The 23,456-nt window shown below is 46.6% G+C and overlaps 10 protein-coding genes across 10 annotated transcripts; 4 read left to right on the top strand and 6 right to left on the bottom strand.

Annotated features, from left to right (window-relative positions):
- Positions 1-138: 138 nt before the first annotated feature.
- On the top strand, positions 139-1,021 carry N7509_009722 (uncharacterized protein; the record flags this gene model as incomplete). The annotated part of the gene is made up of 2 exons (XM_056634359.1): positions 139-463; positions 528-1,021. 2 exons carry the CDS (start codon positions 139-141, stop codon positions 1,019-1,021), a joined length of 819 nt encoding a protein of 272 aa, XP_056484979.1.
- A 168-nt stretch (positions 1,022-1,189) lies between these two features.
- N7509_009723 (uncharacterized protein) lies at positions 1,190-2,070 on the bottom strand (the record flags this gene model as incomplete). The annotated part of the gene is made up of 3 exons (XM_056634360.1): positions 1,190-1,435; positions 1,506-1,776; positions 1,826-2,070. The coding sequence occupies 3 exons, from the start codon at positions 2,068-2,070 to the stop codon at positions 1,190-1,192; spliced, it is 762 nt and encodes a 253-aa protein (XP_056484980.1).
- Positions 2,071-2,614: 544 nt separating this feature from the next.
- N7509_009724 (Zn(II)2Cys6 transcription factor) lies at positions 2,615-4,248 on the top strand (the record flags this gene model as incomplete). Its single annotated transcript, XM_056634361.1, has 3 exons — positions 2,615-2,674; positions 2,713-3,237; positions 3,289-4,248. 3 exons carry the CDS (start codon positions 2,615-2,617, stop codon positions 4,246-4,248), a joined length of 1,545 nt encoding a protein of 514 aa, XP_056484981.1.
- A 2,109-nt stretch (positions 4,249-6,357) lies between these two features.
- N7509_009725 (heme-dependent oxidative N-demethylase family protein) lies at positions 6,358-7,636 on the bottom strand (the record flags this gene model as incomplete). Its single annotated transcript, XM_056634362.1, has 3 exons — positions 6,358-6,588; positions 6,642-6,713; positions 6,785-7,636. 3 exons carry the CDS (start codon positions 7,634-7,636, stop codon positions 6,358-6,360), a joined length of 1,155 nt encoding a protein of 384 aa, XP_056484982.1.
- A 724-nt stretch (positions 7,637-8,360) lies between these two features.
- Positions 8,361-10,231, top strand: N7509_009726 (uncharacterized protein; the record flags this gene model as incomplete). The annotated part of the gene is made up of 6 exons (XM_056634363.1): positions 8,361-8,406; positions 8,475-8,821; positions 8,877-9,099; positions 9,153-9,492; positions 9,548-10,053; positions 10,122-10,231. The coding sequence occupies 6 exons, from the start codon at positions 8,361-8,363 to the stop codon at positions 10,229-10,231; spliced, it is 1,572 nt and encodes a 523-aa protein (XP_056484983.1).
- A 169-nt stretch (positions 10,232-10,400) lies between these two features.
- N7509_009727 (uncharacterized protein) lies at positions 10,401-11,350 on the bottom strand (the record flags this gene model as incomplete). Its single annotated transcript, XM_056634364.1, has 3 exons — positions 10,401-10,747; positions 10,801-11,259; positions 11,320-11,350. The coding sequence occupies 3 exons, from the start codon at positions 11,348-11,350 to the stop codon at positions 10,401-10,403; spliced, it is 837 nt and encodes a 278-aa protein (XP_056484984.1).
- Positions 11,351-12,386: 1,036 nt separating this feature from the next.
- N7509_009728 (uncharacterized protein) lies at positions 12,387-12,872 on the bottom strand (the record flags this gene model as incomplete). The annotated part of the gene is made up of 1 exon (XM_056634365.1): positions 12,387-12,872. The coding sequence occupies one exon, from the start codon at positions 12,870-12,872 to the stop codon at positions 12,387-12,389; it is 486 nt and encodes a 161-aa protein (XP_056484985.1).
- Positions 12,873-14,458: 1,586 nt separating this feature from the next.
- On the bottom strand, positions 14,459-16,428 carry N7509_009729 (Dicarboxylic amino acid permease; the record flags this gene model as incomplete). The annotated part of the gene is made up of 6 exons (XM_056634366.1): positions 14,459-15,733; positions 15,783-15,822; positions 15,880-16,040; positions 16,085-16,121; positions 16,156-16,213; positions 16,269-16,428. The coding sequence occupies 6 exons, from the start codon at positions 16,426-16,428 to the stop codon at positions 14,459-14,461; spliced, it is 1,731 nt and encodes a 576-aa protein (XP_056484986.1).
- Positions 16,429-18,486: 2,058 nt separating this feature from the next.
- On the bottom strand, positions 18,487-20,826 carry N7509_009730 (transcription factor domain-containing protein; the record flags this gene model as incomplete). The annotated part of the gene is made up of 3 exons (XM_056634367.1): positions 18,487-19,632; positions 19,704-20,708; positions 20,767-20,826. 3 exons carry the CDS (start codon positions 20,824-20,826, stop codon positions 18,487-18,489), a joined length of 2,211 nt encoding a protein of 736 aa, XP_056484987.1.
- Positions 20,827-21,491: 665 nt separating this feature from the next.
- On the top strand, positions 21,492-23,393 carry N7509_009731 (uncharacterized protein; the record flags this gene model as incomplete). The annotated part of the gene is made up of 6 exons (XM_056634368.1): positions 21,492-21,856; positions 21,913-22,063; positions 22,122-22,548; positions 22,608-22,712; positions 22,778-23,137; positions 23,197-23,393. 6 exons carry the CDS (start codon positions 21,492-21,494, stop codon positions 23,391-23,393), a joined length of 1,605 nt encoding a protein of 534 aa, XP_056484988.1.
- Positions 23,394-23,456: the final 63 nt, after the last annotated feature.

A 23,456-nucleotide genomic window follows, 5' to 3' on the forward strand; every position in this document is an offset into this window, starting at 1 on the left:
TGAGAAGCTCAGCTGGGAGGGTAAGCAAACGTGGCTAGCTGAACTTTTGTCCGCCTGCAAGTGTACGCTAGATCCCTGTCGCAACCCACATTCAGCCTCCTTCTCTCCCTCCTGTCTCTCCCACCAAAACTTTATCAAATGGAAAAACCAAAAATTGACGCCGCGGATGCTCGTTCATGGGCAGTCGCCCGCCATCTTCACAGAAATGGATTCATTACATTAGTCTCGCCCCGACGCCATTTTGTGCCTGGCTGGCTTGACAAGTACCTAAGCGCGGCCAGAGGCGGGGCAACTGTCTCTGCCGACGAATATGGATACCGTGTAAATATCGCCGATATGCATCGCATGTACATGAGGTATCTTCAAGCAAAACTGGTACAAACGGCGATTACGCTTCATCCCAAAGAGTTCACAATTACCGAGATGGAATCGGATGCGTTGGAGTCTACATTAAGAAAGTACGGTGCGGCACTCCCTGACGCTTCATTGGCCCATAAATGTTGCAGCTAACACACACTTCTGTATAGTCCAATCCGTGCAAGACCAAGAATACATGGCCAAACACTCCGGCAAGCGGAATGACCCCTTCATTGCTTCCAGCGAGCGACTCCATGATCATTATATCCTCGAAAGGGAGATGACTCGGCAGGGGAAAATCCCCGACGACTTTGAAGCACTGAAAGCAACCGCAATCCTGACGGGTCCCTGGGAAAAAGGCAACCGAGCTGGCGCTCAGCCCATATACGCCACGCGAGCGGAGACCATGAAACGAGGCCTCTTCTCGAGACTCGCAGGCGCTTTAGTGGGCGGTGCCTTTCTTATCGGGCCCATGTGGTTACTCGCACTCGAGCGGGACTTGTACTTCCAACTCGGGTTTACGACGGGATTTGTCTCGGCGTTTGGATTGCTTATGGCGTGGTATCTCAACACGCTTGAATCTGTTTTTGCGGCGTCGATTGCTTATGCGGCTGTGCTCATGGTTTTTATAGGAGTGATCATGCAAGAAGCTGGGAGTCGGTAGTCTCCATGTACGACCTCGGGAGTTAATTTCGAAATTTATTTATTGCTACACAGCTTGAACACTAACGAAACATATCATAGCCACCTGGGCAATAAGCCGACCAGAACGACGGCTACCGCTCATCATTTAAAACAGAATACCCGCATCAAAGGATTTTCACACATCGGACTAGCAAGTTTGTGGTGTTGGTGAATAGGCGGCCATGGATTTGGTCTCCCGCAGCTTTCTTGTGCGGAGGCCCACTGTGATCATTGCGATAGTTGCAAGGACCTCCGGGAGAAACATGAGAATGACTCGGATATCAGTCTTCCCATAGACTGGACTGAGATCTTTGCGTTGCGTACAGACCGCGACAAGGCTGTATATGACACGGATTCCGATGAATAGAAGTGCGACAACCGCGCCTTGGAGAAGCTAGTATGGAGATATTGTTAGAAACATGGCATAAGAGAATGAAAAGCAATATATGGATTGGAATACATACCGCTGTGCCACCTTGGTATCCCGGAAGACCCTTCCCTCCTGAGTTGGAAAGTAGGGAGAATAAGGACCAAAATACCTGGAAAGCCCATGCGACAACGACGAGGGCTGTTCCTGTTTTCCAATGTTGTAGACTGTGCGGCTTTGGGTGACCTTCGAAGATATCCAAGGAGCCGATGACTGACAACGCCATGGCAACAGCCATTAAGGCTGAAGTGCCTAGAATGACAGAAATTCCGAGGAATCGACTGCCGGATGGATTGCGGTATGTACGACTGCTCAATTAGCGATTTGAACTATTAGACATGCTCAGTGGGGACATACGCCTCATGTACTAGTCCATCGACACCAAGAATCAATGGTGTAATACCAACACTTTGAATAATGTTGGCAGCTAGATTCTCGCTGTCATGGATACCAAGTATGCCGCCAATTATTCGAGCAAGACAAAAGACGGATAAGTAGTACCAGGGAAGGAAACCGGACCATCGATGAGTGACAAAAATATAGGCAACGACTGGAGCCAGGAGGAGATAGACCGCAAGGTCGGCGGGAAATATGCCGTTCATTTCGAATGCAGACAGGATTTTGTTCAGGGAAAAAGGAGAAGAAACTTGCGAAGACGGTGAAGAAATCGCGATGGAAAGAGGTCGATTTCAATGTGGCTGTTTGATAAAGAAATTCCTCTTGGGCTCACGCTTTAAATAAGGCTGAACTATAAAAATAATCTTGGCGCGTCGAGCAAGCTTATTCCAAATAACAAGCCTCGAAAAGAGCCACTCAGGGATCATCGCGCCCAAAGGCGAAGTCAATACGAGGTTAGATTGGGGGCTGAAAACTCCAAACCGTAGAATAAGCAGTATCGCCGCTCTTAGCATGAAACAGGGGTGAGGCTTGTTCTGTGAGGGGCGAAAGGACAGCCAATGAATCCCCCCCCGGCCCGCCGGTAGCTGCGGGGCTGCAGTCAGCATCTGGCCCGTCTTTCCATACTGGTTACTCTTGTTGGTTTAGCTTTAAATACTGAACAACCCACCCTCTTGCACTTCGCATTTCAGCCTTCCCTGTCCGATCTGATTACCCCTTTGGGAAACCAGCTCTTGGCAACTGGAATAAATGGTTTACAGAGGAAAACCTAGTCCCGGGTGTGGGTTGTGCCGTGCGCGGCGTCGAGCGGTATGCATATCCCCGAAATGACTCTAATACTTTCCAAGTACTCACCGAATAAGTGCGACCGAGGCCGACCATCATGCTCTCAGTGTCGAAGAATTGGCCGAGAGTGTCCTGGATACCAAGATCCCAACGCATTACGATTTTATGACCAGAGTGATGAGGTCGTTGCAAAAGCCCAGGCTCGACAAAAAACCCGCCAAAAGCCCAAAGAGCCGATTCTCCTAACTCAACTCGCGCCCTTGTCCTTGCAAAACATTTCCGAGTATCCTGAAGGATGGGCGACATCCTACACAATCGCATTTTACATCGGCACCACCGAAAATCGGGGTATACTGCCATTTGTGCCGGACCTCATAAGCAAAACTTCCTCCCCAGCTCTCGAGGCCACGGTCAAGGCCATAGGACTGGCAAGCATATCCAAGATTCATCAACTGCCAAAATTAAAATATGCTGCGGGGCAAGAATACGGCAAGGCTCTTCTTGCCACTAATTGTGCATTGCATGATCCAATCATGGCAAAATCAGACTCCACCTTGACGGCAGTCATAATGCTTGGCATGTATGAGGTAAAGTGTCATTCTTATCTGATATTCAGTTCAATCTAACATTGGTACAAGGTTATCGCAGGCTCCGGGTCAAATATGATGGAAGGGTGGTTAAATCATGTTCAAGGATCTATGAAGCTGTTGGAATTACGGGGCACAGGGCAACTGGAGTCCAGGAGAGGACTGGAGTTGTTCACACTGATACGAATGCAAATCGTGAGTCAAGGCTCCAGAAAGGTTCCCACAACTCTAACTGACATTAACTACAAGGTGATAAGCAATATCTTCTATAAGCGAAGGATCTCCCCTGAAGTCGCCGCGTTGTCAGAAATCGCATGGTCTCGACGAAATAATGAAACTCAGGCCCTTGAAGAGTTCCTCAGAATCCTAATACAACTAGGAGAGCTCTCAGCTGACATTCATGGGATCTTCAAAGATGAAAAAGATAGAGCTGCTGAGGATCCGGAGCCATTTATCAAAAGGGCACTTTACCTTGATGCTGATCTAGTCTCATGGTCAATGTCCTTGAGCCCTCCCTGGCGCTACAATGTTATCGCTACGCCGACCCACCTTCGAAGCAAAAGTGATGCGTATTCGTATTATTATGGAGACACTTACAATACTTTCAACTCTGTTGGGTTTGCCTCTGGGTGGAACAACTATTGTCAAACACGCATCGTCATACAGGAGATTGTTCGATCGCTTTGTATGCGCTCGATGGGATCCGTAACAGCAGATATCTCCCAAAAGACGATGATCCTGGCTAACACCATCAGTCAACAAATGATCAACTCCATATGTGCAAGCGTTCCATACCATTTCAATTCGGGAGAGGTTGGTGTGGGACTTGCCTTCCGGCTTCTGTGGCCAATTTTCATCACGGCGAATTGTGGGGCAACGACACCTGAGATCAAGGATTGGGCCATGAAAACACTCGACCTTATTGGAAATACTACGGGGATTCAGCAAGCCCTTATGATGTCACAGGCTGTGAAAAAAGGACACACTATGACTTTAATACCAGGGACTTGATTATTGGGAGTGGGCAAAATGAAGTTATCCCCAGACCAGAGTGAAGAAGGAAATTTCTTGTATATTTGAAGCAATATTATCCTCCTGGTAAAAAACAACACAATCAAAATTAATTCAATAAAACTCTGCTATAAATCAACGGGCCCCTGTTCCAATTAACCCCAACTTTGCGACGAGACGCGGACGTAGATTGAGTTTGGCGCCTGATGAGGTGGGTATGTGTTAGATTTGTTAATTGGTGGACGGAAAGGTCAGAGTACACACTTTCAATCAAAATTATCATGGTCTCCCCATTGCTGGGTTTTGTGCCTGCACTGCCGGGTACATTTCTCCCATTCCTGGGTTCGATCCTCCCGTGGTTGGATACATTTGTCCCATTGATGGGTTCGATCCCCCTGTTGTCTGCGTATATGGTGGTGACGACTGTCCCAATCTCTCTCCCGAAACAGGCCGTGGTCCTTGTGCGCTGGGGTCGGATCCTTCCTCCTTCTCCTTCCTCTTTTTAAGAAGATAAGGAATGAAGAAGAGACACATGGCAATGATATATGGTTGTCACTTTTTGATATTTCCGATTTTCAGCTTCAGAAACCAGGAGATGATTAACAAAGCGGAAGTAAAGACAATAGTAAAGGTAAAAAGTAGAAGAAAATGAGATTTGCAAATATTTGCGCTCAAGTTGAAGTTGTTATTGCAGCAAAGATTGGAATATTTCTGGGAAATCTCCCGTCTTTATTATAACCAGTGTCGAAATCCAGCCAGATTTCCATTTTCATGGCCCCCTTTATTTACGCACGAGGCTAGTTTGCTGATAGAGTGCGAGCCCCGAATCAAGAAAAGCTAATCCTAATTTGGTAATCGGTTCGCAGTTTGTAACCTTGTTGTAAGGTTCCACTCTCAGCTGAGGTCACAAGCCCCACTAGGGATGCTTGTCTTTTGGTGATAAAGAGATGGGGGCGGTTTTATGGTGCAGTCAGAAGTCATCAATGGGTATAATAGTGCGAAAGGCATTGTCGAAAGTGGAAATATGTTGCTATTTCGGTTTTATCGACTTCTACCGTTTCTCAGAGGGATAGGACGGACAATTGGTTAGGCATATACGGACGTTAGTAGCTACGGCCGTACCAATGGATCCCCTCGCGAGATAAATAACCAAGTTGGAACCCTCTCCACCATTTTGGAATTGGATTTCGCATAGCCACCATTGAAGACGCGTTGATTTTCAGTGATGATCGCGGCGCAACTTTCCAATGGGCTTCGTCTGCTAGATTACTTTTCACGGGTGTACCTTTCCGGAGCCCGTGCTCAGCATGACTGCCAGTGGCACATGTCAGATTTCCGGGGAATCAAGCCTTATACTGGCCATTTTTAGGCTCCACACTTTGATGCACGGAAGAATCCATTGAAGACTCCAGCCGTAAGCGCTTACTCCAATACCCACTTAATTGATTAATATCATGAGTTAGACAAGAATATCTGAAAAGACACCAACAATGCGGCAATGTGTTTGTCGCGAGCTAGGTGGTAAGATAGAAGGACCGAGAATATTTAAATCACGACACCTGAAGACAAAGTGAAATCGAAATATAAAAATGCGGAAGTTTGGCCAACTGAATGCATGGGAAAAGGCCACTTTTTTTCGCGGAGGAGAAGCGGAAGTCGAAGTGTTCACCACGCCTTTCGCAGTTGCCGCGTTTTCCTTGGCAGTACAGATTTTATCATAGAAAATCATCTTAGCCGCCCAGCTTATTGCTAACGTTAACACGGCATTTACTTTGCGTCATTCAATATTCTAAATATGTAGGAAAGACACGGCAAATACACCATAACTTATAATATATAAGAGAAACAGTAATAGAGAAACTATGAAAAGTAAAGTTCGAATATTTTACAGGCTACGAAGTGTAACCTGAAAGATGACTCAAGCCGATACTGCAAACGAGCCCTGTCAACGCTCAACGCCCCGATGCCTCAGGCACTAAAACGCCTTCCTCCGTTGCGTTGCGGCCTCTCTTTCCAGGACACTTTCATTTCATCCCATTCATGGTTCTGACCTTCTGTCAAACCCAACGGGCAGCTATGCGACAAGACGCTGCATGTTTTCAAAGAGCTTTAGCTTTGAAGGTAAGCCTTTGCCGAAGCTCCCCAGACAGCCGCTCGCTTATAAAAGTGGAAGCCGGGCGCATTTCCATTATTCAGTCCGTCTATGGCATCTGCCAGCTCATCCCCAAATCCTTCTTCCTTGATTTCCGGTAAGGTATAGAGCAAAGTCTTGAATGAAAACACAATTGCTTGGCTTCGAGGAAGTCGATGCAGAAATTGCCTCTCCACACGAACCCGAGCCTTTTACATGTCAGGGTGTCTTTAGAAAAAGACAATAAAAAGTTTCAACTTACAAGTTTGATATTAACCTCTTCCTGGGAAATTTTCTCGCCCTCATATAGGTGGTTTCCAGATGCGGTGAAGAGCTGATCTGTAGTCGTAATTGTCCACTAATCCCAAGTCAGCTTCGTCATTTCATTGAAAGGGACACATATACATTGGCTCTTTTTATAAACCTTCCAGGTTTAAGCTTCGCAAAGTATCGATCCATGCTTTTCTCTAGCTTCTCTTTATAGTTTGGGACGGGCTTGTGGATGTCCCGAAGCTTCATGTTCAGCTTTTTGGATGTATTAAAGCCATTCGGGAAACAAGTGACGAAGCCTTTCAAAGTGAAGCTGTCGCCATCTTCCGACGGTACCAAAAATAGAAAATCGTCGTCCACAAGGCCACCTAGAGCCCGAAGGGTTTCCTTTGGTGCCTCACTTGAACACATAGATAAATCTTCTCCGGTGACCAAGTTCCGTAGAACAGACGAGTTGCCACCAGGAGGAGATATTATTTGAAACATACGCGGATACCTTGTTGGAAGATATGTTCCAACGAGCCATGTGTAAAACTCATCGACAGCTGATTTGACGGAATCCTCAGCAGCTAGTACTGTATTAGTGTAATCCGCCATAAGCCTCCTTCGAAGCATGATACGGTCAAGGTAGTTCTTGTCCATTTCGATAAGCTCGTTCACCGTCGTTTCTTGAATGCCTTGCAAGATATCAGTGAAAGTAAATTTATCAAAGAAGAGAAGAGACTTACTCATCGTTAAATTGTATTTTGGTTTAAATGGTCGGATTTTGATGGGTTCCTTGGTCTTCCAGTCAAAGTCCAGAAGTGGCTCAACAGGCGGGTAACCATCCCCTGGAGCTGAGCCTGTAGATTGAAGTTTTGAAGTGGTCCTTAAATCGATCATTTTTGTGAATATAGTCAGAAGCATAAGCAAGCTCGAGATAAGGCTGACGCAACAGAAAAGTGTAGGCCACACTGGCGGCCAGTGCCACCGCGCGTCGAACTCCATCACGCTGAATGAATAGTTGATAAATCGAGTTCTTGGAGTGAATTAGGTAGATGTGTTGAGACTGATGTACAGGAGGTTGAAACCATTCCACGGTATAGCGCAACACACAACCTTTAAGGCTACGAAATTAATGATACTATCCATTCAGACTACCCCGCCGCAAAATTGGAGCACATAACTTGCATCCGCCTACACCTTTGTTTCCTATCTTCGATGGCATACTGCTCATTTGACCTCCTTTTTATGGTGAATCTTTTTATCATATGATGTCAAAATCAAAGGCAATTGGATGGTAATAACTTGATATGTTTACCCCGCACAACCTTATCTCCAGGTACTCATTCAAACTTCCTGATTAGGCGAGGGGACCCACATGAAACATCTCTATACTAGCCACAACGCATTTGCAATTGCGGATTTGGTTATAAGATCCCAATGATCCTCTGTAGGGGCATATCACTATTGGTTGGATGATGTTTCGGACTTTTCAGAGTTTGGTTCTTATCAGGTTTAGTTTTACTCAACGGTACAGAATGAGGGGTTGCACATAGCATATTTCGGCTATCGGCATGGATACTAGGGTTGTCACTCCGTCTGATGATTGCTATATATTGACCAAGAAGTCTGACCCCCACGGTTTGTATTTCAGAACCTCCCCAAGTTGGAAGATATTCGAGCAATTTCCTGATCAAACCTCGACTTCAAATATTGACATACGACCAGAATGTCGGATTCTTCAGCGTACATAGCAGACCAGGCGGACAAGAAAGGTGAATCCATATCAAGATATCCCAAGTTGGTTACAAGTTGACAATTGATGCATATGATAATATGATAGCCGAGGAGATGGGTCTAGCAGAGCAAGTTCCCATCAAAGGGACCATCGAATCGACGAATTTGGAGCTTCTAGGTCTAACGCAACAGACCGAAAGATCCCTTGGAACATTTCAAATCATCGGCGGCGGATGGAATATCTGCAACAGTTGGGCAGGAATTGTCGGCACTCTAGCCATTGGTATTAGTGAGGGAGGAACCATTCTGCTGCTCTACGGAATTGTCATCATGTTGGTTTTTGGGGGATGCTGCGCCACCACATTGGCCGAACTGTCCTCTGTTTACCCTACGGCGGGTGGGCAATACCATTGGACTTCGATTTTAAGTCCGAAGAAATACAGCCGCGTCTTGGTAATACGTGCTCGTTCACTTAATAAGAATATTTCGCAACTAATCAATTATCCAGAGCTACTGCTGTGGTGCTGTTAATATTTTCAGTTGGATTTCCATCAGCGCTGGTGTCACTATTCTACCTGCGCAGTTCATCATCTCCATGGCTATTTACAACAACCCGGAATATGAGTCGAAGACTTGGCATTACTTTCTCATTTACCAAGCAACTAACATCATTGTTCTTCTTTACAATATTTTCGCTATTCGCAGAACCTCCTGGATACATGACATTGGGTGTAAGATTTTCTTATGCAAATTGCCCTCCAAGTCTGCTAACTTACCTCACTAGTCATTCTTTCACTTTCATCCTTCAGCGTCATCTTGGTGACATGTCTCGCACGTACACCAGAAATTTCATCGACCGAATTTGTATGGACCACCTTTATCAATCAATCCGGATGGAAATCTGACGGAATTGCATTTTTGACCGGCATGATCAACCCAAACTATATTTACGCTGGAATTGATGGTGCAATTCATTTAGCTGAAGAATGTGGAAACGCCCCAACTGCCGTACCATATGCACTCATGAGCACACTGGTCATTGGGTTTGTCACTTCATTTGCTTTTGTCGTGGCTATGCTATACTCTCTTACAGATATCAATGCCGTTATTGAAACATCTACTGGGTATTCTAAACTGTCTCACTAAATGGAAAACTAGCGAGGCTAACAATTGTTGCAGGGTTCCAATTTATGAGATCTGGCTTCAGGCCACACGTTCTGGAGCTGCTGCAACGACTTTTATTACTTTATTAGCTGTCATTGCTCTATTTTCTCTCAATGGCTGCCAGCAAACCTCATCCCGTTTGACATGGGCATTCGCTCGAGATGATGCCTTGATATTATCAAAGTTCATCGGTCGCATCCACCCGCAACTTCAAGTGCCAGTATATGCGTTGCTAGCCAACGCGCTTGTTATATTTATGATTGGATGTATTTACCTTGCCTCATCGACAGCTTTCAATGCCTTGATTGGAACCGGACTAGTTCTACAGCAAGTCTCATTTTGCTTCCCAGTCGCGTTACTCATTTTTCGAAGGCGCTCATCAACATATTTGCCACCACACCGATTCTTTAACATGAGGAAATTTGGATGGGTGTCTAATATCGCAACGCTCATTTTCGGAATTGTAACTATGGTTTTCTACAATTTTCCTGCCGAAATGCCCGTCACTGGTGGAAACATGAGTACGTTTGCAACTTATTTAAATCAGGTTTCAATTTTTCTTTGAGCCAAGAAGCTAAACATTATCTAGATTATACATCTGTCGTGATCGGTACGATGGCTCTATTCTCGATGGGCAACTGGGTGTTCCATGCGAACAAAGGTTACCAGGGGCCAAGACTTCCCTCTGAGCTGACCTGAATAAGTTAGCAGAGAGACTGGGAGGCTTCCTTTCGGTTCTGATCGCAGAAATGGGTAGATGTGTTTTCTAGTATCTTTATCTGTAGTTTTTCAACTTTACTACTATTCATCTCATATTGAGCTTTGGAAGTCGAAAACTTCATCGAGAATGATCCACCTCGTACACAAATTATCTCCAACCCATCATGCAGTCCCAAGTAGTCCGAGCCTCTTCGTCACTGATTGGTGGTTGGTCAATAAAATATAATCCCTTCCCAGTCACATGAATGGCCCGTGAATGGAATTTGTCTGCCGTTACACAAAGACCTTTACTGTCGTTGATACCATCTTCCAAAACAATTTTCATGGCGACATCTGTGACTGCCTCGATGGGTATGAGAATATCTGCGGGAAAATTTGAAAGAAGCTCCTCGTTCAGAAGAGGCGTCTTTACCACGCCCGGGCAGATGGTGTTGACGCGAATCCCTTCCTTGAAAAGACGATTTCCGATAGAGCGAACAAAGCCTATCAATGCATCTGAACTTTTGTTAGTTTTGAAAAATAAGGCTGGTCTGACACTGGGCTCTCACGCTTTGAGCTTGAGTAAACTGGCGTTAACATGCAAGGATACAGCCCGCCGATGCTAGCCGTAAGAAGCAAACTTTGGGTTCCCTTCACGGACTCAGGCGATCGTCTGAAATAGTTGACGGCTAGGTAGCTTGCATAAATAGCCCCATTTAGGTTGATATCGAGAAGATCCAGCCCGGGCTTAGGTGGAACCCCTGACGAGGACTGATTGGCAAAGAGGTCGGTGTATTCCGGTATACCAGCATTGGCGAAGACGAAGTCCAATCGCTGGGCTTTGTTGAAGACAGTGCCAAACACTACGGCGAGTTCCTCATATTGGGATACGTTGGCCTTGTAGAAGCTGGTATTCAGGAGTGTCGCAGCCGCCTTCTGTCCTTTTTCTTCATTAACTCCAATGATGTTTATCTGCCAGTTGCGCAAATTGCTTAATGCCTCGGCAACAGAGAATCCTATTCCACTGGCTATAATTCAGGCTGTGAGTATAAATCCCCACATGTCGGGAGTTCCGAGTTCTCACTTACTGCCACCAGTGATCAATGCGACTTGGGTCATCTTATTTCTAATTGCGAAGAAAGCACCGCGCATGCCAGGAACATTGATGGCTTGGATATTTATAATTTGTTCCGGGTATTTTATCATCTTCACTAGTGTTCTTGCGAATTCTGTGTGCCATGGGCCCTTCTCCACCACGACCCAGTGAGAGCCCTGGAGGTTGCATGTCTCCCATTGGAGAAATCGTTGACACGTTAATGCAAGCCAAAGGTTTGTGGATCTGAATTCCAGCGATTGAGTCAATCGGATCTTGATTCCCCACCGATCGACATCCACAATGCACGCTAGCCCACAGGGTTACACAAGCCCCGGGAATTCATGGAGCTATCATGATTCAAGTTACAGAGAAAATGACGTAACTGCCTGTGCCCTACAATAGACCATTTCCGACAACGTTGACAAGCATCCGCTAACCATTGATTGCCAGACTCCAGGGTACGCTAAATAGAGTCCTCTTCGTCGTTATCCGTGTAAGGCGGACCCAATGGCTCTCCCCATTCATACGCCTTGCCTATCTGTGTAGATACCCAGGAAAGGGAGTCGCCAACTAAGCGCTCATTTGAAAGGCGTAAACTCTGTAAAAACCTTTGGCTTTCGCTGGGGAAACTTGACGAGAGACTTTCTTTCCTTCTAGACAAGCGTTTTCTGTTAGGCTATGCAAAACTTCTTCAATTTAGCAGGGGGGTCGCGCGAGTAATCGAGGGGGACATTTTTTGTGAAACCTCGCGATCTCTAACTCTGAGCTTTGAAAATCCGCCCAGGTGATAAAATCTGTTCGCGTTGCGCATCCACAGATGCCGGCGAATGTTGTCGCCGATTATTTCTTGGGTTCAACTGTCAAAATCATATATTCGGCATCGAGTCACGGATTGAATTTCGAAACTTAGGAGTAGGAACAAGTTACCTTATCAAGCCTGTACCCCGTCCATGATGAGAGGGTAGTTTTAACATCACTTTAGCATAGAAAATTAACGTATTGATACTACATTGTGTAAATCCTCCACTGCGATATTGTTTTTCGATGCCTTTAATTTGTTTACATGATAAATCCTTTCACCTTATCGAACACATGAGTGCCTGACTTTGTTTTGCCGTTCTCTTGCCATATTTTTTTGAGAATCTTGATCGCATAAAGTGTATTTCCAAATCCAGTATAGCCCCAGAGCATCCTTAGTTGTGACACCACAAAATCCCGGTCGGTCGGTGAGCTGCACTCAGTTCCGACGATGAAAAAGGGCCAAATCAGTATATGTCCCCCAGGCGATGCGGCATTAAATGAACTTGTTTCTGCAAGAAAGTCGTGAACTAGACGCGCAATGGTATCTTCCGGGGCATCTACAACTCTAACATGATATATATGGCTAGCCTTTTGGATTATATCGGCCAGTTTCAAGATTATCTCGTTGTACTTGGGGTGAATGTCAAGACAACTGTATAGAAAGTCGAGGTTTTCCTGGGGAATGACTTGCAGGAGTCCGGTGGCAACATTGCTAGGGTTGAAAGGACGAGCGTAGAGAGACATTCTGTAAGACAGAATCAGCTGGAATAGTTCAAAAACCGGAGTGTAATGAAACTTGAACGTACTTGCGAATTTGTTGAAGGAGAAATTTCCCAAGCGGCCTTTTCCCAATCATATCAGGCCCGCCTTGGGATTGAATGAAGTTATTTATCATGTCTAGTAGAAGATGGAAGTCATTGCCGACTGTTATCATCTCTTCTATTAGAAGTATAACCATGGTGCACAAGCTAGTACTCTGCTGTATACTTGCATTTTGACTGGGATGCACCATTTCTGTCTGCCGATTCAACCCATGAATCGCAGCCATATGATACTTTGCGGCAGCGGGCTTCCACTGAGGGTGATTGAGTGTGATATGAGAAGCTGACGCCGCCATTATCGCGTTTCGGATAGTGGAATCCTGTTCGGATAGAGGTAAGATCATATCGCGATAGCCATTAAATATGAAGTTGATGGCTACCATCGCTGGTGCGATATTTTCTGAGACTGAATATTGTTAGAGTTGTCTGATATTGATAGTCTCAAAAACTGACAGTATGACAGAAGAAACCTAGATTTGCCATCCAGAGGTTCCAAATGACGGGGCGGCTTATTCTGTGAGCCAGTGGGCTGTATCCGTTCCAGTGAAAAGTTTTCCGTGGATATAGAGGTATCTGAGGAGGTTATATCGTCTAAAATCAGGTTGAATGTGCCATCAGAGGTTTTGAACCTTTGTGTTGGTTGGTCATGCGTTGGTGGGCTGCATTTCGTCGATTGTGAAGCTGGGCTGCTTCAATGAATGGTCAGCCAGATCAACTTGAATATTTTCTAGATCGGTCGATGAGGTCATACCTGAGACCTGGGACAGGAATTGCCATGCCAGCTAGCTTGCCCCTTGATGCCACACCATTATTGAATCTATACCGCACACCTAGGCCGAGGCATTCCAGCCCCTTTTTGATACATTTCTGACAAGGTGTACCGCGGTCACAATTTATTCGACGCTGAGAGCAGTTGTAGCATCCTACAGTAGTAAAACGTGAGCATTTGTAGAGATACATATACCTGTATTCTAAATATTCACCTTTCACTCTTCTTGCACGCTTCTTTGGAGAGGGTTTGTCGGCCATATGAATGCCCTTTTCCTGGCGTGGGATTCGACAGAAAGAGACAGAAATAACGTAGATATCAATTTGACAGCGTATGACTGCTAGAGATCAAGCATATTCCTTCGTTCTGCCAGAAAAGCCATGTCTGAGAGGCACTGGAAAGATAGCAGCTACGGTGCAGGTGAAGGATTCGCCTATCGGAGGGGCTTCCCCGCATTGTGCGGAGTGGCAAATATGCCGCTATTCCACATCGGTACAATAAAATGAGCACTGCGATAACAGCTACAGGGTTGATTTCCACTTTCTGATATATCCCACTACTACCTGCAAATGAAGACAGTAAATGCATAATATTCGTCGATAAGTATATGTCCAGCTATCATAGTCATCAATACTCCTTCTCCGCGCAAATAAAGACTGAAACGAGTCAAATCATAAGTGCATGCCGCCACTCTAACAGCAGAACGCCTGTTAATAGAGAACAGCTGAAAAGCCATGGCACTAGAAGAGCCATGAGACGAAGGTTCGGTAGAACCAGTGAGATTGGGAGTGTTTGTGGGCCTCAGCCTCCTTCCGAGCAATGTAAGCAGCCTCCTCGCGATCAATCTCATCCTTGCCCGTCCAGAGATCTGCTGTAGCAGGATCGACTCCCTTGCAACGGGTAACTACCTTGTACCCAATGAGAAGAATGAAGTAGAGAGGAATTCCCAAGTAGGCAGTGATGAAGTTCTTGTAGTCGAAATTGCCCCACTTCGGATTGTGGGTGAAAACGTCGTAGTTCTTGGTCAGTGCAATAAGACAACAAAAGCCAAGAGCGATGTATGATCCGACAGCGCCGAAGGGGGCTACATAGGCCAAGCTGGAATTGGGAACATTCTGAGCCTTGCGCGCCCTCACGAAGTGGATGTGAGTGACCAAGATGGAAATCCAGGTCAAGAGACCGAACATGGAGACCAAGTTCACGAAGTACTTGAAAACTGTCCTGGAATCACTGGTCACGTTCATGTAGGCAAGCAGGGCAATGACGGAGCAGATTGCGAGGGCAAAGACAGGCACTCCACGTTTGTCGGTACGGGCGAAGATTTTGGGGGCCTTGTTCTCACGGGCGAGACCATAGATGGTACGTGTAGCAATGTACAAATCGGAATTGGCCGCCGAGAAAACGAAGAGCAGGATGCAGGCATTCATGATATGCGACAAGACTGGAATGCCCGAGTTCTCGATAGCAACAACGAATGGTGATGCCGCAGCCGAGCTACTAGCGCCGACGGCGAAAGCAAGCTTCTTGTCGTTGTAAGGTACAAGTGTTCCAACCAGGAGAACCGACAGAACATAAAAGAAGAGGATTCGATAGAAGGTCAATTTGATCGCGCGCGGAATGGTCTTTCGTGGGTTTTGCGCTTCACCAACAGTCACTCCGACCAATTCAGTGCCGAGATAAGCAAAGGTGGCAGAGACCATAGTGGACCAGAATGCGAGGAATCGACCGGCATCACCTTCTTTGATATATGTGTTGAAGGCACCTGGATTCTTCCAGTAACGGAATCCCTTGCGGTCATGGTCCGGACCTCCGCCGAGCATTAAGATGAACGACAGCAGGATGATACCGATAATCACCACCACTTTGAACGATGAAAGCCAGAATTCGAATTCACCGAAGAATTTGACGCCGAAGTAGTTGATACTGACGATCAAAACGAGGAAAATTGTAATCCAGACACCGGCGTTAACCTTCTCCGTGGGTATCCAGTACGATATCACGAGGGCTCCAGCGGTCTAGGAAGGTTATTAGGGCAACCATCAGAAGGGTGTCTCTGAATCTTACCAATTGATTTGGCGAGAGAATGATGTATTTGAACCAATAACTGAGTCAATATTAGCAACCACTTCTCGGTACGTCATTTCATGGGTAGTTCACTCACGTCCAGCCTAAAGTGAATCCGAGGGCAGGGTCACAGAATCGAACAGCATATCCAGTGAATCCGGACGGAAGAGGAAGCCAGGCAGCCATTTCACCGAGAGCGCACATGACTAAATAAACAATAAATCCGACCCAGGCGTAAGCGATCAAGATGGCACCGGGCTATTCGAGTCAGTGAGGGGTTTTCGGTACGGATTCGAGTGTACGTACTCCTGCTCTAGAGGCGACACGGAAATCAGCAACCTTGTATTAATGCGATATTTTAGTCACAACTTACTTTGCAAGTGCTTCTCCTGTTCCGATAATGAGACCAGTTCCAATGGCACCGCCGATGGCTGCGAGCTCTTGTTAAACCAAGCATCTAAAGCTGTCGAGGAAATATGACCATACCAATCATGGTGATGTGTCGCGCCTTCAGAGCGCGCTGAAGTTCGACATGGTTGGGATCCGACAGTCCACTCTCTTCAACCGTTCCGGGCTTCTCTCCCATGTAATCATGCATTTCTGCGTCCTCCGAGATGCCATGATGCTTGGAGTCCATCGCCGCCATTTTTCCCACTGGGCGAAGAGGTTGCCGTCGGCGGCAAATGAATCGGCGGGGGAGAGATGTATGGTTATTGGGAGACTCGAGAATGTATGAAAGGGAAGAAAAAAGAATTCGTGTGAGTTTACCAGATGCTGGCAGGGGCAAGATTCAAATGTAGCCTGGCGGAATTGCACACAGCCTTCTCCCAGCCAAGACAAACAAGACAGCCCAGTGAATGATAAGCCAAAACAGAAATCAGAGGCGAGCGAGAAAGAAGCTAACGGGGCACGAGACCAAATATTCGCGGAAGATAAGCTGACCGAGCTTCTAAGAGTGCAACCCAAGACCAAGGAGACTTCCCAGAACCGTGCGTACGGATTGCGCAGCACCCCGCTGTCCCTGGGAATCAGTCGAGTGCATCGGCCAGGATGCTTTCTCGCCTCTGACATAGCGCAGGGTTCAATACGAGAGCTCCAGGGCTTGTCCAATCTGCAAGTTGCCTGTCCCGTATTTCCCAGAAACATGAACGCCGGGGCTGTGCTCAACCTGGTTTCTGTTGACTTTCCACTTCACATAACTTCTCTGTTGCTGATCGATAGCTGATTACTGTATACAGTAACGAGGACGGATCCCCAGAAGGTCCATTTTTCCAAAGCTTTCTTGCGATAAGGGCGTGGGTAAGACCCCATTTTCCAAGACGCTAGCGGAGATGCCCAGCTGCCAAGATCTCCTCAGACAAAGACTATTCCACGGCGGGGATGGGGGGTAATAGAGACGCGATACAGTGAGTTGGCGTGTGTTTTTGGGCTTGACACAGTATCTTCGGGATTAGCCTCAGCTTCGAGAGGAAGATACATACCAACCGGTGATCTTGAAGGATGCAAAAGGGCGCATTCTCGATTGATTTGAGCTCCGTTGATATGGACCCTGCACCAGGTCCTCAACGCGGAGCGCGCATTTCGTGACCTAGGCCTTCACCTTGACTGGCCACTGCATAAGCAGAGAAAAGGGCAACAGTACTTGGCGATCAGCCATCTTTGCGCCCAGGTTACACGCCAAGATCCCCCCGCCCTGGAGCCAACAGCCAATCTCGAGGGATAATCTTCGAGGCTAAGCAAGCCCCCAGTTCCGGTTCGTGGGTTGTTTCTCTTGGCGAATCGTCAGGCGTGGCCTTGTACGATACCAAGCAAGGATGCCTCATATCTCGAACACGGGAAATTGACTTCTTATCTTTGGCATCGAGCTGGGCACTGCCTGCGACTTATGATGCTTCCATTTCCGGAAACTGAACTCTTTGAACAGAGCCTCGCCGATTCAAGCTTTGTGTTCATGCAGACAACAGGTGAGGAATGCAAACGGGGCAATGATGATCAGGAGTGAGGTTTCAGGGGTGGCCGGCGTCAGAGTTAAGACCCCGGGCTCGCTTTGATAAAGTACGAGTGGCAATTGAGGCCAAGGAAAGGCATGTGGTTTTTAAAATCGTCCGATAGATAGTCCGGGGGAAAGGTCTGCTTCATCAGAGAAGATAATGATGTTCTGCGGGCAGCTTCGCCGAGCCTGACAATATTTTCTTTAGCACCTAGAGGGCGACTTGTGCTCTAAAGCCACCTGGTGGTGAGAGGATCTGGTGGAAGCTCAAAGGCATTAAGTGGTGATGCATGTGAGATATGTGCGTGATGACTAGCAATCCAAGAGGCAAGGCAGCTTACCCTCGGAAGGCGATCTTGATGCCTGAGGCACCCTGGTGTCAACAATAACTATTGTCGAAGGATGTGATTGCACATTTTCATTGGCCGAGTGCTGTGTTTGCTTTTGTGAGGGCCCTGAGCCGGTTCAGACCCAAGGCATTGAAGTTTCAGGTGTTTGTCTAGACATATTTAAACTAAAAAAAAAGAAGAGAAAAAACGCCATCAATTTCATACTCGATTCGGAGATTCACCGCCAGAATTACATTCCATACCAAGGTTCCTTCAAGTACAAAATGAATTTGATAATGTGGGTTTAAATCACTGAGGATCTATATTGCAAAAATAATTTGGCTAAACTTCGAGGCTAATTCCTACCAGTAAAGCCTGTACTGAATCAAAAGGTGTACGGTTCGATTGGGAAAAAATCGAAAAAGGTTCTCAGTTCGTCCGGGTCAAACAGGTTATCAAAAATCCTCCAATTTTCGCTCGAGTCCAGTTCCGAAATCCACGAGTCCGTGGCTGGCTGAAGTGGGTTGTTCGATTCATGGTATACTCCCTCGCCCAGCAGACTACCGGGGAATTCTTCCTCGGTTGAAATACGTCGATCATTCGACATGTTAGCCGTAGGTGCTGTCTCACCTTCATTTACACCCGGAGAGAATGCCGGCATATTATCGGAGATGTGGACGGGGTTGTCCGACAACTGCAGAGAAGGGTCCTTTCCAGATGACTGTTTCGCCAGTATGTTGATAGTATGTCTCAAGGTATCTTGGCACAGCTTGTCAAGCAAATCTTCGAGATGCCTGATCGCTAGACCAGTCCATCTCTCTCTCATTACGGCCAGGACAACGTGAAACTTGCGCACGCATCTCGTCAGGATGTCCAAAAATTCGTCCATACCAAATTCCTTGGATAGTACAGCGGAGCTCGTCCTAGCTGTCACGATCATCGAGATGGCTGAGAATACGAGGCCTTGTAATAACATCCAGGAGTAGGGCAGTCGAAAATTTCGGATAAGGGTTTCATGGATCTCAATTACTTGGCAAGATGATCGAAAACACCTTTTCTGGAGCATGGGTCCGGTTCGGGGAACAAGAGGGGTGGGTCGAGTAAGCGCCGCAGATGTTGAGTAATATAGTCGATCCCAATACTCCACAGGGTAGGGTGACGCTGAATGGTGATGCATTTCATGTAGCTCTTGATGCCATTCGTCCAGCTTTTGCTGGAGCCTCTCGATAGTATCAGACACTGACGCATCGGGCTCCGACGTTACGAATGCCTTGTGCGATCTGCTTCGGTAGACGAAACACAGCATTTGCTCTTGTATTTTTCGATGTTTAATATGGTGAATGGCGAGTGCTGTTTCCTCTGATTTGCTAGGCAAAGGCGCATCAGCATCTTCAAAGGAAATACTGGCGGGTCGGCCCAAATTAAACGCCAGTGTAATTTCGATGGCGTAGGTCGTCCAGAACACTCGACGCCTGAGTTCAAGCTCATGCGTCGTAAATTTCCAGCCGTCATTATGTCGATGTAAACCTAGCTCTATTGTTATCTTTTCGCTTGGTCAGTTCATCTCTTCCCCTGTCTTTTGTGTGAGGTTCCGAAACATACACGCATAGCCATCCCCGCGATATGCCACTGTTCATTGTCAGATGGGCGATGGGAGGCGTAGATTGAGATCAGATTCAGAATCTGCACCAAAGATATACGAGAATTCAAGTTTGATGGCTCAGATGCGAGCAGTCCGATAGCTTTCCGGTATAATGCCTCTGATGAAACTCCATAGGCTGAAGCGTCGTTTTGATAATCCCGAAGACCGGTGTCATCCTGAAAATGATCCAGGAGGTGATGTTGTTCGGCATGAACAGCACCTATTGACATGACAAGATAGAATATGACAGTCATATCCCCGGCTTCCGGTGGTGGCTTGCTTGAATAGCTCATGGACTTGAGTGTTGTAATATCCCGAGACAGGAATAAAGGATAGCAGCTGTGGACCCATTTTAAAAAGCATCGTAACAAGAAATCAAATGCGGCTGAAGGTCTCCAGTTTGCGGAATTGAAAGGAACAGTGGGGCGATGTATAGTCCGAGAGTCATATACGTGTGACTGAAGTGTAGACCCTGGTGGTAAAATGGATCGAGCAGTATTTGCAATAAATCGGGCGAAAATGGATCCGCTTGATGCACCCAAATACCGAGCTCCGCCGGTAGCATTGAATGCCAAAAGGGAAATGTTGGGGTCGACATCAGGTGATTCGTCCTCTTCGCTCTGCAATGCGGAGGACTGAGCACCCGCGCGTTGCGCAGGGGCAGAAGCGACACGAGAAGCTCCAAGATCATGATGATGAGCGCGTAAAATATCTTGCCAACGTGGAAGCGAGTCAAGTGCGATTCCAGTGCTCACCTGGCGGACGTCAACATCCAAAACACGTAAAAGCTCATTCTCGAGCCAATTCAATCTCTCAGCAGTGGCCTGGGGCGTAACCGAAGGCCTCGGAGGTTGGCTCAGACTCAGCTCCGATGTGCGAACAGTGAACCGGCGGCGTCGCTCATGCGGTTGGCAAATTGTCTGTGCTCGCAAACAGTTCCGACAACTTGGTGTTGCTCCATCACACTGGTTTGTGAATCAGTAATCAGTGCAGGGAAGATGCGACATCATTCGGGGTGCTCACCTTGATTTTCCGCTCGTGGCAAAGGGCACACGCCTTGCGAGTCCCCCGGCGGGGATTCATCAGAGCGGAATCTGTGCGGGGAAATTCAAGCGTAGATGCATTAGCCAATCCTTTGGAACAGAACGCTTCGAGGTGGGGGATTGTTCGATAGTAACTCTCGGTGAAATGGGAACTATCATTCAGAACGGGGACAAAATTCGGCGTTTTGAAAGCCGAGCGAGCAGCCAACACACCACGTGACTGACATCCACCATTATACAGTCCTTTATCACTGACATCTTCGCAAATTGAGTTTGTGGGAGAATGCCATGATTATATTATTTGACTATTTAGCGTGAACTTTCCGGAATAGGTATTCCTTCGTGTTGTTGATTGCAAATTGGAAGATCATAGGGTAGGTCCGAATTCACCGAATCACCGAACGCCGAGGCATAATTCGCTTATCAGACCAGATACCAGGGCCTGCCTTATTGGGACACTAAACCTAGCGTTTAGTCCTATGAGCTATCTGGGGGATCTTCGGATCCAACCAATGTTATCTAGCAATTGCCGAAATGTGAGCCAGTATATGACTAAAGATAGCTAACCTTGGAACACTTCTCCCCACAATCCCCTGATTAAGGCTGCGGGGGTCCATGCAGTGTATTTAAACTCATAATCGCAATGGCGTCCACGTCTAGCAAGATTAATCGCATGGTTTGACTGCTGGATTTTTCCGATTCAAAATGTTTTTCGAGAAAAAAATCAATCCATCACCCCATTCCTCGCCTGCTAATAATGACATTGACATCGAAGTTGCTCCACACACCGCCAACACCAATAATGGCGATGGCCAAACATCGCTGAAGAGGGGTCTCAAGTCCCGACACGTCGGGATGTTTTCAATTGCAGGTGCTATCGGAACGGGCCTACTCATCAGTAGTGGAACGGCGCTGTCAAGAGGTGGCCCCGGCAGCATGCTTATAGCATATTCCTTCGTCGGGGTTTTAGTATTGAATATCATGTCTGCTCTCGGCGAAATGGCGGTTTTCATGCCCATGGACAAGGGCTTTGGTGGATATGCTTCCCGGCTGGTTGATCCTGCTTTTGGGTGAGTCCAATATCTACCTCGTGACCTCCGAAGTCGTACTGAACATGCACCTCGAGATTCGCCACGGGAATGAATTACTTCCTCAAATACGTGGTGCTACTGGCCAATAATCTCACAGCTTCGGGAATTATCATGCAATACTGGCTTCCAAATGTCAACGTGGCCGTCTGGGTTGTTTCATTTGCTGTTGTCGTGATTATTATCAATGTTCGATCCCTCTCATTTATATTTGACGAAGGCGCTAATTGGGTTGTCGATTTCATAGTTCATGCCTGTCCAGTATTTTGGTGAAACGGAGTTTGTTGCAGCATGTATCAAGACAGTTACTATTGTCGGTTTGATGATTCTCTGTCTGGTCATTGATCTGGGAGGCAGCTCTCAAGGGCGTATTGGATTTAGGTATTGGAATCATCCTGGCGCCTTCAAAGAGTACCTCGAACCCGATTCCACGGGTCGTTTTCTCGGTTTCTGGGCTTGTGTGACAAACGCATCATTTGCCTATATGGGCAGTGAGATGGTAGGTATGACATTTGGAGAAGCATCACAGCCGTGGAAGACCATCCCGAAGGCCATTAGTGCGACTTTCTGGCGCATTACATTTTTCTACGTCGGGGGTGTCTTCTGCTTGGGGCTAGTCGTATCATCTTCGAATGACCGCCTGATAGACGCTACGAAAGCAAGCACTGGCGCAGGTAAAGTTACTAAATGCATTATTTCCCCAGCGAAGGCACACTTGTACTGACCTAAGAAGGCGCTTCACCCTTTGTCGTCGCAATAATGGACTCGGGAATTGCCGTCCTGCCTCATATAATAAACGGATGTCTCTTGGTGTTTGTTCTTAGTGCGGCAAATACAGGTTCGTGTTGAGGCCTATTGTTTTCCAAATTTATCTTATACCACTTGCTGACCAAAGTCGGACAGATATTTATGTTGCATCGCGTACTCTTTATGGCTTGGCGAAAGACAGCTATGCGCCATCCCTTTTCAAGTTTACCAAACGATCTATTCCTATATTTTCTGTGGCGGCGGCAGCAGCATTCTTCCTTCTCGCACTGCTGAACATCAATTCAGGAAGTGCTGTAGTTTTTGGATACCTCGTATCTCTTTCTACAATCCTGGGATTATTAAATTGGGTCAGCATCTTGGTGACTTATCTTTTCTTCCAAAAAGGTATGAGGGTTCAGGGAATTCGCAGAGAAGTTTTACCCTTTACGGGACATTTGCAGGTGACCCGGGCTCGAATAACTTTATTCTTTACCGTGCTTATTATTCTTACCAGTGGTTAGTAAAAGAACGCCCCAAGAACTTATGATGAATTTACTGATACGGATTTCTCTTAGGGTTCTCTAGCTTTGTGCACAAGTTTGATCCTATAACGTTTGTGGTAAATTATGTTGGGATAGTACTTTACGTCTTTTGGTTTGTGTCGTACAAATTCATCCGGCAGACCAAATTTGTCGGTTTCTGTGAGATGGACATCACGACCAACATAGTAACGAAGCAATATGTCGAAGAGCTTGAACGTGGCATTTCATGATTGGAATATCTATTTTCGTTGATTATCTGCCTGAATAGCTGTCATGTATTTAAGATCAGTATC

The sequence above is a fragment of the Penicillium cosmopolitanum genome (assembly GCF_028827165.1).
Source record: "Penicillium cosmopolitanum strain IBT 29677 chromosome Unknown utg000009l:1.0-9042332.0:1.0-9050551.0, whole genome shotgun sequence".
NCBI classification, from domain to species: domain Eukaryota; kingdom Fungi; phylum Ascomycota; class Eurotiomycetes; order Eurotiales; family Aspergillaceae; genus Penicillium; species Penicillium cosmopolitanum.